Source organism: Carassius auratus, unplaced genomic scaffold (genome assembly GCF_003368295.1).
Source record: "Carassius auratus strain Wakin unplaced genomic scaffold, ASM336829v1 scaf_tig00004577, whole genome shotgun sequence".
NCBI lineage: Eukaryota > Metazoa > Chordata > Actinopteri > Cypriniformes > Cyprinidae > Carassius > Carassius auratus.
Window position 1 is genome coordinate 27,487 of NW_020523606.1, and position 12,759 is coordinate 40,245.

The 12,759-nt window shown below is 36.1% G+C and overlaps 1 protein-coding gene across 3 annotated transcripts in view; it reads left to right on the plus strand.

The window, feature by feature from the left end:
* LOC113070574 (SLIT-ROBO Rho GTPase-activating protein 1-like) overlaps nucleotides 1-12,759 on the plus strand; it is a 57,094-nt gene that overhangs the window by 22,045 nt on the left and 22,290 nt on the right. For 2 of the 3 annotated variants that reach the window (XM_026243973.1, XM_026243975.1), the window contains exons 7-12: nucleotides 1,333-1,434; nucleotides 7,053-7,250; nucleotides 7,699-7,783; nucleotides 8,389-8,416; nucleotides 9,782-9,884; nucleotides 12,431-12,491. In XM_026243973.1, coding sequence (XP_026099758.1) covers nucleotides 1,333-1,434; nucleotides 7,053-7,250; nucleotides 7,699-7,783; nucleotides 8,389-8,416; nucleotides 9,782-9,884; nucleotides 12,431-12,491 — 577 coding nt within the window. Of the gene's footprint in view, nucleotides 1-1,332; nucleotides 1,435-7,052; nucleotides 7,251-7,698; nucleotides 7,784-8,388; nucleotides 8,417-9,781; nucleotides 9,885-10,888; nucleotides 10,923-12,430; nucleotides 12,492-12,759 lie in introns of all 3 variants that reach the window. The other variant, XM_026243974.1, reaches the window with a different exon arrangement.

The following is a 12,759-nucleotide window of genomic DNA, read 5'->3' on the forward strand; positions in this document are numbered from 1 at the left end:
GTGTTGAAGAGCTACTCATTTTTATAATTTGAGCTGCTTAATATTTTTTTCGTGGATAAGGCGATGCATCTTTTCCAGGATTCTTTGATGAACAGAAAGGTCAAAATGACAATGCTAATCTTGTCTAAAGCCGTGTTGAAGCTTATGAGATCATACAGGATACAGAGTGGAGAAAAGCGTCTTAATAAAATTCTGAATTATATGTTGTCAGGATGGCTTCATATCCTTTAATTGTGTCTCAGCTGGCAGTGTTAGCTCAGAGCGTTGAGACCAAATCATATTGCATTTCTCGCCCTAAAGCAGTTTTGAGAGAGTGTTTATTGGATTTATCCTCCTTAATTGGCTGATATAATGTCTGTGCATGGTTTACATTACAACCTGTTGCTTTGCAGTCATGTCTGTACTCTCTTGATCAATGAAACCAACTGGGGTTTTGCTTTATAAGAGTTGGTTATAATTATTGTGCCAGGTGTTGGTTATTTGTTTGAATATGAGATTCCTCCTCTAGGGAGCTCTGTTCTATTAGAGCAGGTTCTCTAAAGGCTGTTCACAACAAGGATGATAACTGTAATGATTGCAATAAAGATGTAGTTTAAAAAATCATTCTAAATTTAAAAGAATAGCAGAGTCAACACCAACAATAACGATAACAGCACAGTGGAACAATATCGTTGGAATCACTTTCAAAGTGTTTTTTTCCCAACTGATGAACGATGAAAAAACATTGAGCCAGTCAGAATCCATCCTGCTTCAAAGAGCTTGAAATAGACACAAAAGTGGAAACACCTCCGGAATGTCGAAGTCGTTATCGGATTGGTTGAATTCTATGGGAGACGTTTGTGTCGCGTTTTTTAATGTTCCACCTGGAAACAAAGATGCTGTGGCACCAAACCCCCTCACTAAAGTAGAAAGCCATCGTGTTTACAACTGTGACGATTATCGCTTATCAGGATCAACTAAACGCTGGATATTCAAAAGTATGTGAAATATTTAAAGTTTGCGGCATAGAATCTTTAAAATACGTCAGAGTTTTACACACCGGTCTGTTATTGTGGTGACATTTCCACGCCGTGAAATGTGATGATGAATGAAACGAACTGTGATTGGTTGCTGGACATGTCAGTCAAATGGCCTCATGGGTGGGCCTTGGCCAATGAAAGCTGCCATAAATTTTAGCCCTTCAGCCTGAATGTTTGGTTATGCGAGACTACCTATCATTTATTGTAGAGCTGGGCGATAAGTGGATGACGTTTTGGGTCACTAAAGACCCAATGTATTTTAATGCCGACTGTCAGCTTTCTGTGTTATAATTGAAAGTCTGTTTGTTTTCAGGTGTGTCAGATCACGGCCCAGCCTCCAGTGCAGGGAGAACTCCTCCTGAGGTTCCAGCAGCTTCAATCCCGTCTGGCCACCCTAAATATCGAGAACGAAGAGGTAAGGTGACCCGAGCACCACCAGAAATGGTCAGGAGCATTGCAAGGAACATTTAAAATAGTTCAAAATGGCATTTGCAATTAGTTTTAGTCAAACCCCTCACCAAAACCATCATTTTTTGTGCCCTCGCCACAAAAGGGTTTCTCAGAAATGTACTTTGGATTATAAAGTGTCTGCTTAATAACAATTGCATCGGATGATCACCAGTGCTGAAGTGATTGTGTTCATTTCAGCTGAGGCTAAACTGCATAATTGAATTCGAAAATCTTGTTAATAAGTTAGCCAAGTCCAGGAACGCACATGGCGTATCTTCCTGTTGCAGAGCGAGGTAGCTTTGCAATGTGTTTGCTTAATTGAGTTGATCGTAAAAGAGGCTTTTGGAGGATTTACAAGAAATCATTTTATTCCTCCCTGCAGAGTTTTCCCTTTCCTTCAGATAACCCGAGTGAAGCAAAGAGAAGCTTCTCTCAGTGACACCCTCTCACTTTTCTTCCTGCTGACTGTTTCTGTCTTTTTCACATTTGATTAATTTTGCCTTCTCTAATCCAGCAACATTTAAATCACGCCTTAAGTGGAATGCTGAAAAAGCCCTCAGTCAGGAAGATGGAGGAGTTTGGATTCACTTTTTGGCTTCATCGTGTCCATATTAGGCCTCGTCTACACTGGCAGTTAAATATGACCCAATTCCGATTTATTTGCTCATATGTGACACACATCTGATCTTTTCAATGACAGTGTAAACAGTGAAAAATATATATTAACGTGAAAAAAATGCTCCATACTATCTTAAATTATCTGTATTTGTACGTTTTCTCCTCTCACTTCTGGCACTGACTGTCATCCGATGTGCGTTCATATAACGGGGCATCTGATCCGATAAATACACATATACAGAATTACAGTCTGTATCATGTTTTATAATGTTAATCTAATAATGAAAGAAAAGAGGGAATCGTTCACTGCACTTCATTGACTGCTTATGTAGTATTAATAATCAATTTATTTATAATGAACACACTTAAGTTATTTTTTATATTTGATTATTTGTTTTTCGTACATGAATGCTTTAGTTTAGAAACAAAATGATAAAGGTGAGGCACTATTTGTTTGTTTGTTTCTATGCTATTTGTTCTACCGTTTTATAATTGTTTATTTTCTGTTCTTATCTATAATAGCAAAGATAAAATAAATAAATAAATAGCTGTATTGTGTGATTATTAATATAGTAATTAATAATAAGAAAAGACGGAGGACTTCACTCTATCGACTTCAAACGGGTGTGGCTCAGTTTTTTTTTTTTTTGTCCGATTCCAACAAATCATAAATCAATACATATATTTTTTTTGCTCATTGTGACTTGTTTCGTACGCACAGGTCACATTATTCTTAGGAGGAAGCACGTTGAGCCAGTAAATGACAACAATGCATGTGTGATGTTTCAGATTGCATGGCAAGTGTAAACACATGAATCAGATATGAGTCACAGTTTAAAGAACATGTAAACAGACAGCCCTAAAAAATCAGCGATAAGCAACAAATCTTAATTGGGCATCAAGACCTTCAGTGTAAACGAGGCCTTAGATGAATGAGTGTCTTACATCTGCCCTCTTCTTCTTTTATGCCCTTCCTGTTATTTCTCTGCTGTGAATATTTTTCTCAGTTTTGACAGACAGAATCACAATTTGGCACTGAATGTGTCCAGTGTGTGCAATTGTTGTTACAATATTTGATGCAGCATTAGAAATGGTCAGTCCTGTGTGAATTTTGTTGCTTTGGATGGTGGTTTTATTGTGGAGCTATAGTCCTTGGTAGACTTTTCCAACAATGAGCTGATAAATCATCTTCATATAATATATATCATTCACATATTTTATAAGCTTACTTTGTGCATTGCTTTGTTAAAAAAAAAAAGTTTTCAGTAGTTTTTGTCCCGTTTTTGGTTATGTTGTCAATTAACAACATTGTTAAGGATATTGTAGAATATTGAAAATATTTAAACAATCGCAAACGAAAAAAAAAAACTTTTGTTTCCAGTATCTATATACAAAAAAAAAAGTCAAAACATCAAACAGAAAAATCTAGCTTTTGCTAATGCTAATGACCTGAAACTATAGAGAACAGTCAAAACTACACTGTTATCAGTCCTAAATATCATCTGATTTTATATTGTTCTGTCATTAGTATTTTACACATGTTAAATGACAGGTGTTTATAGTGAGTGGACCACTGACCAGGCTGAAAGGAAGTGGAAGGATGTGAGGTCAGGGCACTTCCTGGATGATCCAGATGGCTTAAAGCATCTTTTGACATCAGACCCAAGGTCTGCAATGAAAATGACTCAGGATACTGGACATAGTGTTGAGTTTTTGTGCAGCTATTTCCTAAAACCTTCACTGCATCAGATGACAAAAGAATTTTATGAATACATTATTATAGGATAACCGCCATAAATCACTCAGCTTTGCCTCGTTCTCAAACACACCTTTGTCGGACACAAAAGAAAAATATGTCTGTCAATTCAAGCTTCCTGTTTCATTCTTTCATTTTTCTTCAGCAGTTTCCAGCTGTCAGCTCTTCTTTTTTTTCCATTCTTCTTTTCAAGCTCATAATTGAATAATGTAAATAGTGTTCACTGTGGAGATTAGGATGAGATTGGAGTTCTCAGAGGAGGATTGACAGTCTTATCTCTGACTTTCTGTCCCACTGCCTTTATCTTTCTCTCCTGCCCTTCTTGCCTTCTCCAAAGGATATTCTGCTCACATCAGACACTAAAACCCCACTATGGCACTGCGTAGTTCTCCGTAGAAAGTGTCTGTCTGTTTTGCAGGAGACTCATCTGATTGCGGCCCACTCTGCTCAACTATCATCTTTCCTCAGTGCCATCTTGTTACCACGAGTAGCTTGTTCATCATTCTTACAGATCAAACAGTCAAAAGAATACTGATCAGCAAAATGGCATTTCCAACCGTTAAATGATTTGGTAACACTTTGGTAAAAAAGATTGGGAATATGTTTGCAAAAATATAAGTATTTCAAAGTTTCATGGCATTTCTGTCATGAAATGTGGTCTGAGAGGTGCAGTATTATGTAGCCGACTTGGTTTGGATCCGGCTTAGGAAATTTTCCAGTCTCACCTGCCACTTTTCTGTGTATCATTAGCTGTCTGATTTTTAGAATATCATTATGGATAAAGAAGAAAGCTGAAAATATCAAATAAAAAAATGGTTATTGCATAATGTCTAATGATTAGCATATACAACATCTAATTATTGCAAATAAATCTAATGATCTGTTAAGTATCTTATAATTTAAAAAATGATATAAGTACTTACAATGTGTTTGAAATGGCACATTTTATGAGTCAAAACTGTATCAGTGTTATTTTAGTATCAATATTTTTTTTTATTTTAGTACTTAAACTATGTGAAAATGAGAGATGAAATTACTTGGGGATTAATAAAAAAATATATATATATATATATATATATATATATATATATATATATATATATATATATATATATGTGTGTGTGTGTGTGTGTGTGTGTGTGTGTGTGTTATTTCAGTTAATTTGTAATTTATTTCAAGTAATGATTTTTTTTTTCTGGTTTTAGTTTTACTTAACTTTAATAATCCTGACTTTTTTTTTTCTATGTATTTTTTTTATTGGAGGGGTTGGCAAGCTTTTCCCCACATTTTTAAATCTTGATTCAACTACTTTTTTCTGCACATATACTGTAGATAGATGGACGGAGGTATAGACTATTTTATAAGCAATTCACACTACATACTATTTTAAAATATACACTTTGTAAGTATGGACTCAGCTGAGTTTTTTTCTTTTATTATTTGAAGTCTAGTTTATATTTAGCGTTCATGTCTTTAATCTCACAAGGTTTAAAAATAAAAAAAAAAAGCTGAAGAGCCCAGGCTTTTCAATCAGTGTTAAAGATACTTTTAAAAAAAAAACACTCGTTTTCCACATCATTTCATTTGGACTGCTTTCATGTCCTTGAAACTGAGCTCTTCCATTCCCCCTGCACTCAGTTTACCTCTTTGTAACCCGTCTGCCTCTGTTATTGCTCAGCTGAGGCTGACTTTCCCAGTTAACCACATCCTACAAGACAGGTGTGGCATATCATCCATAAAGGCCTCACCAAAACCAGGCCACTGACTGTTTAACGTCAGGTTTAAACCTGTGATCATCTCGCAGCGTGTCAGTCGCCACAATAGGCTGGTGAATCACAAGTGGAACAGTGACCTTGATCCATACTGTTTTAGGTGTGAGTGCTGGTTTCCATTGACTTGTGTGTCATCCTCTATTGATTTGAAGGATGATTCAGCCTGAAATTGACAGTGAGAGATGAGCTCACTGTGTGAAGCTGCTCTAGTTTTATGCTGCAGGTGTGTGGTGACACACACTGTTGGAGTTTGACATTGTCTATAGTTGTATCTTATTGTGTGTTCTGCAAGAGGATCGCAGTGTTTGGTCAAACAGAAAAAGCTCTGCTTACATTCAGAACTGTGTGTGTGTGTACGCGTGTGAAAGAGAGCATGTCAGCATGAGAGAAATGTATTCTTCCACACTGTGCCGCCACTTTCAGCAGGTGAACGAATGCATCCACTGAGCGATTGCACCAGCTTTCAGCATCTGTTCCCCATCTTATTTTTTAACTCTTGCTTTCTCCTTTTCGTCATTTAATGTAGTTAAATGATTATATAGTTTAATTATTTTTAGTAATATATATTAAACTCTTTCTAAATGATATATAAAATTGTATTTTAATTCATTTTTATATGAATACCTTGATTGATTTATTTCCACTGAGTTATTTCCAGCTTTCAATATATTTTTCTTTCCTATTTTATCTTTTTTATCTCCTTGCCTTCTCCTTTTCGCTATTTTATGTGGTTAATTTATTTTGTTTTTATTAGTGCTGTCAGTTAATTAAACATTGTAATTGGGTTCATTTACATGATGTGCTAATTGAATAATCAGATTATAACAATATTTATCAATATTTGCCGAGAAATGCTACTTAAAGCATTAAATGCACATTACAAAAAGTGGCTTTATATTGCTTATTTTATTCATTAAAGCCTGTCACTGGTTTACAATTCACTTTGCAATTTGTTTGTCTGTTCCTCTTGGGATATAAGGGTACACTTCCAGATATTTAGAACTGTATGATTATGTTGCATGTCTGACACTGGAAAGATACAGGAAATAAATCCTCAAGGCCATCAAATGAATGATGGTCCCTTGGGTCATCTTCCATCCCCCATGCTATAAATCAATTTCTTTGGTTTGGTGTCTTGCTCACGGCCTGCCATTAGTCACAGAGCACAAGTCAAGCAGGGACTGGCAGACTCTGAGATTTTTTTTTATTAATTTTTTTCTCCCTGTCTATTATTTGTTGCTTAATGTGTTTTCCTAGCACTTTCTTCCCCTCCTCTCATCACTTTTGCACTGACATATACTCGTATTAATAAATGTTGCAAGACTATTCTAGAGTTACATTGCTTTGGATTTTGGATTTACTTTAACAAATTATAAAAAAAAATACTTTTTTCTACATGACTGTGACTTTCCTACTAAAAATGTTATCCTATTTTAGATCAAGAAGACCTCAGAGGCTACTCTCACTACTATCCAGGACATGGTGACCATCGAGGACTATGACGTGTCCGAAAGTTTCCATCACAGCCGCTCCACTGAATCGGTCAAGTCCACCGTGTCAGAAACCTACCTCAGCAGGCCGAGCATCGCCAAGAGACGCGCCAACCAACAGGAGACAGAGCAGTTCTATTTTATGGTCAATTTTGCTTCATTTAGATTTACTAGTATTTAAAATTCAATCGGTTACTTTAAATAAATATTTCCCATAGGCATGTTATCAGGTTTCATCTTTAAACTGGTGCATTTTAAGAAAGATTTGCCAAGAAATGTACTTATTTATTAGTATTAAAGAAATACATTTTCATAGATCATAATTTTCATATAATCAAGTTTCATTGTGCAATATAAGAAAGTTACAATTTTATATTATTTAATTTTAATTAAATAAGTCACTTTATTTAAATGTATTTCATAGGCATGCTATCAACTGATAGATAGATTGCTGGATGGATGGTTTGCTTTCTCAATTCACTCTCCACTGGAAGATGTGGCAAAAGAGTCAATTCTGGTGCTGTGCTTGCTTAGGACAATCTGCTGCCAAATGTTTTTGGTCTCAGACTGGTCTCAATCGTGTCTCTTCACAGAAGTTCCACGAGTATTTGGAGGGCAGCAATCTCATCACCAAGCTTCAGGCAAAGCATGATCTACTGAAGAGGACCCTCGGTGATGGTATTGTTTGAATTGGTTTGTTTATAGGGTCAGGCCTTAGAACTGAAAACACACAATGATAGAGATAATTCATAACACATTTGGATCATAATCCTCTTGGCCAATAGAAACCAGCAGGAAGCTGCTCATGTGGGTAGTGCAACCTCATATTAACCTCATATTATTTAAGTACAATAGTATGGAGGATTATAATTCCCGCATCATGTATAAATCTGCTCAACATGTTGTCTCTAAATGTTTTGGAGCCCGGAGCATTTCAGTTTTTGTGTTGTGAACACTGCAGACTGTGCTGTCAGGGGCCGCTAAGTGCACACTGTGTGGGTGGAATCAACAAATCATGCTCCCCTGCCTAAAATCAACTGTGTCTGTTTCTGCACACTGAAACTTCGATGGGTTAGCTAAATGGGTACCTGTGATTTAGATGTTGAATTTCTCTTCCAAATGACCTAAAGGTTTATGTGAGGATGTCCAGTTCCAGACAGATGGCTGGCTGCATGTGCTTTACTGAGCATAAACGAAAGCCTCCCCTGAGCATCTGAAGAACTGTGTTCTCACATTCTCTCTCTCTCTCTCTCTCTCTCTCTCTCTCTCTCTCTCTCTCACAGGTTACTGGCCTGAGTATGCAACTACAAGGTAAAAAATCAGTTCTGTCTGTCTTCTGTCTATCCATCTTACTGTATTTACCTGTTTTTTTTTTTTATATGTCTGCATATCTGGCTGTCGATCTGTTTATTGTTCTATTATTCTATCTGTCATTCTGTTTTGTCTGTAATTCTGTCTGTCATTCTGACTTGGTTCGTCTGGTGTTCCGTCTCTGTCAATTTACCTAGCGTTCTGTCTGTTTTTATATCTATCAGTTGTTCTGTTGTTCCATTTTTCATTTTATCATTCTATCTATCAGTCTGTCTGTTGTTATATGGTTTTATCTGTTAGTTGTTTTGTCATACTATCTGTCCATTTACTTGTCTGTTTGTTATTCTATCATTTGAGCCATCATTCTTTCTTTCTGTCAGTTTCTTTTGTTTGTTCTAACATTCATTCTATTTTTCTGTCTTCCATCCTATCTCTCTATCTGTCTGTTAGTTATGCTGTTCTGTCTATTAGTTGTTCTTTCTTTCTCTCTGTCAGCTCTGTTTTCATTCTATCTGTCGGTCTGTCGTTCTGGTCGCTGTTCTGACGTTCAGTCTTTTTATAGTTTGTTCTCCGGTTCTAGTAGTCATTCTATCTCTGTCTGCCATCCTATTTATCTGTCAGTTGTTCTATCTATGTATCTGTTCTGTTTGTAGTTCTATTCATCTCTCTATCATTCTATTAATTCTATTGGTCTGTCATTCAATCACTCTGCCTATCATACTGTCATTGTATCTGTTATTCTACAGTTCTAACTGTCTATCATTATATATCTGGGGTTTTTTTTCAGTCTTTCTATCTATAGTTTTTATTGTCCTGTATTTATAGACACACTATATTTACTCGATCTATACAGTGTACAGTGATAAGGTCTGAAGAGTAGACCAAATGCTTGAGACTGCTTAACTCAACACAATGCTTTGCACTAATAGTGCTTTTATTATATCCAACCTCTCCCAGAATTAATAGAGGGCACAGTTTAAAAGCATGTGAAAAGCTCTCTTCTTGAGTAGGGGGCAAGTTTCTGTATTCCTTTAGACACTGAAGAGGGAGATGCCTGCATTCTGAAATTTCCCAGGCCGGGCCAAGCCAAAAGATTTCGTGCTGGGACATCTCTCGCACTCCCACCCCCTGCTGTCCCCAGCAGACGTGCCATTTCCATGGCCTTTGATGTGTGGTGGAAGTGAAGTTTATGAACAGGACATTAGTGAAGCAGGCACAAAAAGATCTTACCGCTTTCCCCAAATAACTTGAAATCATGTCCACAACTTAATTTTGTCTCTCGAAAAAAGTTGTTTGATACACTGTACTGTATATGCTAAAGCTTACAACAGATTCAAGATTAATAGTATAAACATCTCTTTATAGGCCTCCCAGTCTTCCTCCTAAACCGTTTGGCACACTGAGGCCCAGACCACGCTCTGTATTTAATGTTAAGCTGTTTAATGGCAATTTGGAGTCATTTGTTAAGGTACTTCAAGCTTTGGGTGCCGTACTACCTGCACTGAATACCGCCGCTTAAAGCCATAATGATTCACAGCTACCTGCTTCTACTTGACTGATCATTATGGCTGGGGAAGGTTTTAAACAGAGCAGAAACGGAGGTGTGTGTGGGAGTGAGTACACATAAAGCAAGATGACAGAGATAAAGTGAGCTTCATGCATCAACATCCACAGAGATGCCTCAGGGCAGCATGAAAGCCTCTTAAAGGGATAGTACACCTTAAAATATAAAAATCTCTGTCTCGTGTTGTTCCGAACATGATTTTTTCTCTTCTGTGCTTACTCAGCTCTTTTCCATACAGTGAAAGTGAATACTGAAGAGGTGTTGTAAAAAGTCAATTTGATAACTTTGTGTGTGAATCAGAGTGAAATCTAAGTTTAAACTTGGCAAATCACACAGTTATGACGAGACTTGAGAATTAATGCTGTTTGACATCATTTACTTAAAGCTTTGATTTTTAGAATATAATGACTTAAGTTTCCATCTATTGTGCACATCAAATTGTTGTACGACTTCAAAAGTCTTGAAATAAATAGCACATGTCATGTTGACCACTTTTATGGTGCTTTTTGGTCATTTTTGGAGTTCATCACCATCTAACTTTATTCACTTTTGTTGATTAAGGAAAAGAGTGACTCGTTTGTTTATTTTTGGGTGTTCCATGGAAAAAAGCAAGTCAAAAGAAATTGGAACGACACAAGGGAGAGAAAATGGTGACAGATTTTTGGTGAACTAATCTTTTTCAACATCTATTATTTAACTTTAGATGCAAAATTTGTGTCAGCACGCCCCTCTTTTTCTCTCTGTGAGACTGGAGCTAATATTGCCATTGGAAGACTAATAATGATTTTGTAGGCTGTTTTTGGTGGCTTGTAGTGCTGGGACCAAATAACCTGGGGATCGCCTCTTTCTCTCTGTTTTTCTGCTCTCTCGCTCTCTGGCTCTCTGCCATGTCATTCGTCTGTTGATAGTCGTGGACGACGGAACTCACACACAAGACAGCAGGTACAGAAACAGTCGGCTTGTCCCGATCAGCTCATTGCTGCATGTCTGTCTAAGCTTCCAGTAGTTCAACTTCCAGTCACCTTTGCTTAATCTTAAGGAGTTGTGAACCATGTACAGTGGAGTGTGAATGTCTGAAACCACACAGATTTTGGGGATTTCTGTTTAAAGTAGGAAAACTAAGAATAGTTATAATAAAAAAAAATATATATACACACATACATACACACACACACATACATATATATGTATATGTATATATATATATATATATATGTGTGTGTATATATATATATATATATATATATATATATGTATATGTATGTATATATATGTGTATATATATATATATATATATATATATATATATATGTATGTGTGTGTGTGTGTATATATATATATATATATTTATGTGTGTGTATATATATGTATATATATGTATATATATATATATATATATATATATATATATATATATATATATATATATATATATATATATATTCCTATTTAACTTTCCTGTTAAATTGTTATGTTGACATAATTTAGAACAAACTTTCCCCTTACAAATGATCAGTATGCAAATTAGAAGTGGTCTCAGACTTTCGGACCCCAGAGTATATGTGTCCATGTGCTTGACAAGAGTTCATCTTTTTTGGCTTCAGTGACCCTTAATGCACACAATTATGATTTATTAAGTTGAATGGAGAGAATTTCCCACAAATTGAATAGCTTTTTACTATGAATATAAATGATATAATAATATTTTCACACTAGAATTGTATAGTGCTTAACACAGGCCAGAAGGTAATTCATAAAATTAAGATTCTATTATTTATTAAATATGTAAAAATTTGATTACTGCAATGAAAATGTGAAAAATAAGGAAAGAAATGGTTAATAAAAAAAGCATTAAGATTAATTATTGGTTATTTAAATCTTTTTTTAAATGTGAAGTTTTGATTATGATTCAGTGTCAGTATCAATAAGTAATTGTGTCCATGGCAGTACATTTTGTATTGACCATATTGCACTGATAATAGCTGGGAAATGTAGTGCCTGTGAGGTCTGCCTCTGTTCCTGGCACTCTCACAGAGTTCCCTGGGTTAAAAGCAGATAACAGCATTTTTAATAACTTGTAAGATAGAGCCCTGCCAAAAACTGAACAAACAGCTCTAACCCCACACAACAGGCAGCCCGGACCCCATGATCACATAGCTGGATTTACTAAAGCATTTCAGTTTTTCCACCGTTGGAACTGGCTCCATTCATGTTCAAGAACCATGTTAGCACGCAGATCTAAGTTGTCATTTAATTTCCTGTCTGAGACAGGATAAGGCACAGAATCATAGGTGTGCACTTTAAAAAGGGTCTGTTAGGCTCAAGAAGGATTATCTTCTCATCTCCGACATGAATGATACATGATGTGTGGGATATTTTCAGTTGATTTAGAGCTTGACTGATTGTTTAGCCAACATCCTGATTTGATGCCAATGTTGTCTTGTTTTAAGGACTCTGGACAAGCAATACCAAGAGTTGTTGAGAGCTGTATTCGATTCATCAACCTGTATGGTAAGTTTATTGCGAGAACCTTTTAACTCAAACCATGAAATACCCATAATTCTTTAGAATGGCCCACTATTGTCATTAAAACGCCCAAAAAGCCTGAATACGAAGTATACAACTACGCTATTGTGTTTACAATTGTCTTATCCAGTTGCTACCTGCCCTATCATAAGTTAGGTTTGGGACAAATTTAGAGTCAGGGTAGGTCATGTTTTTTGCGTGCCCCTTTCGAATCTGTCCCATCCCAGCGTAGGCCATGCACAGACTTGTCTTA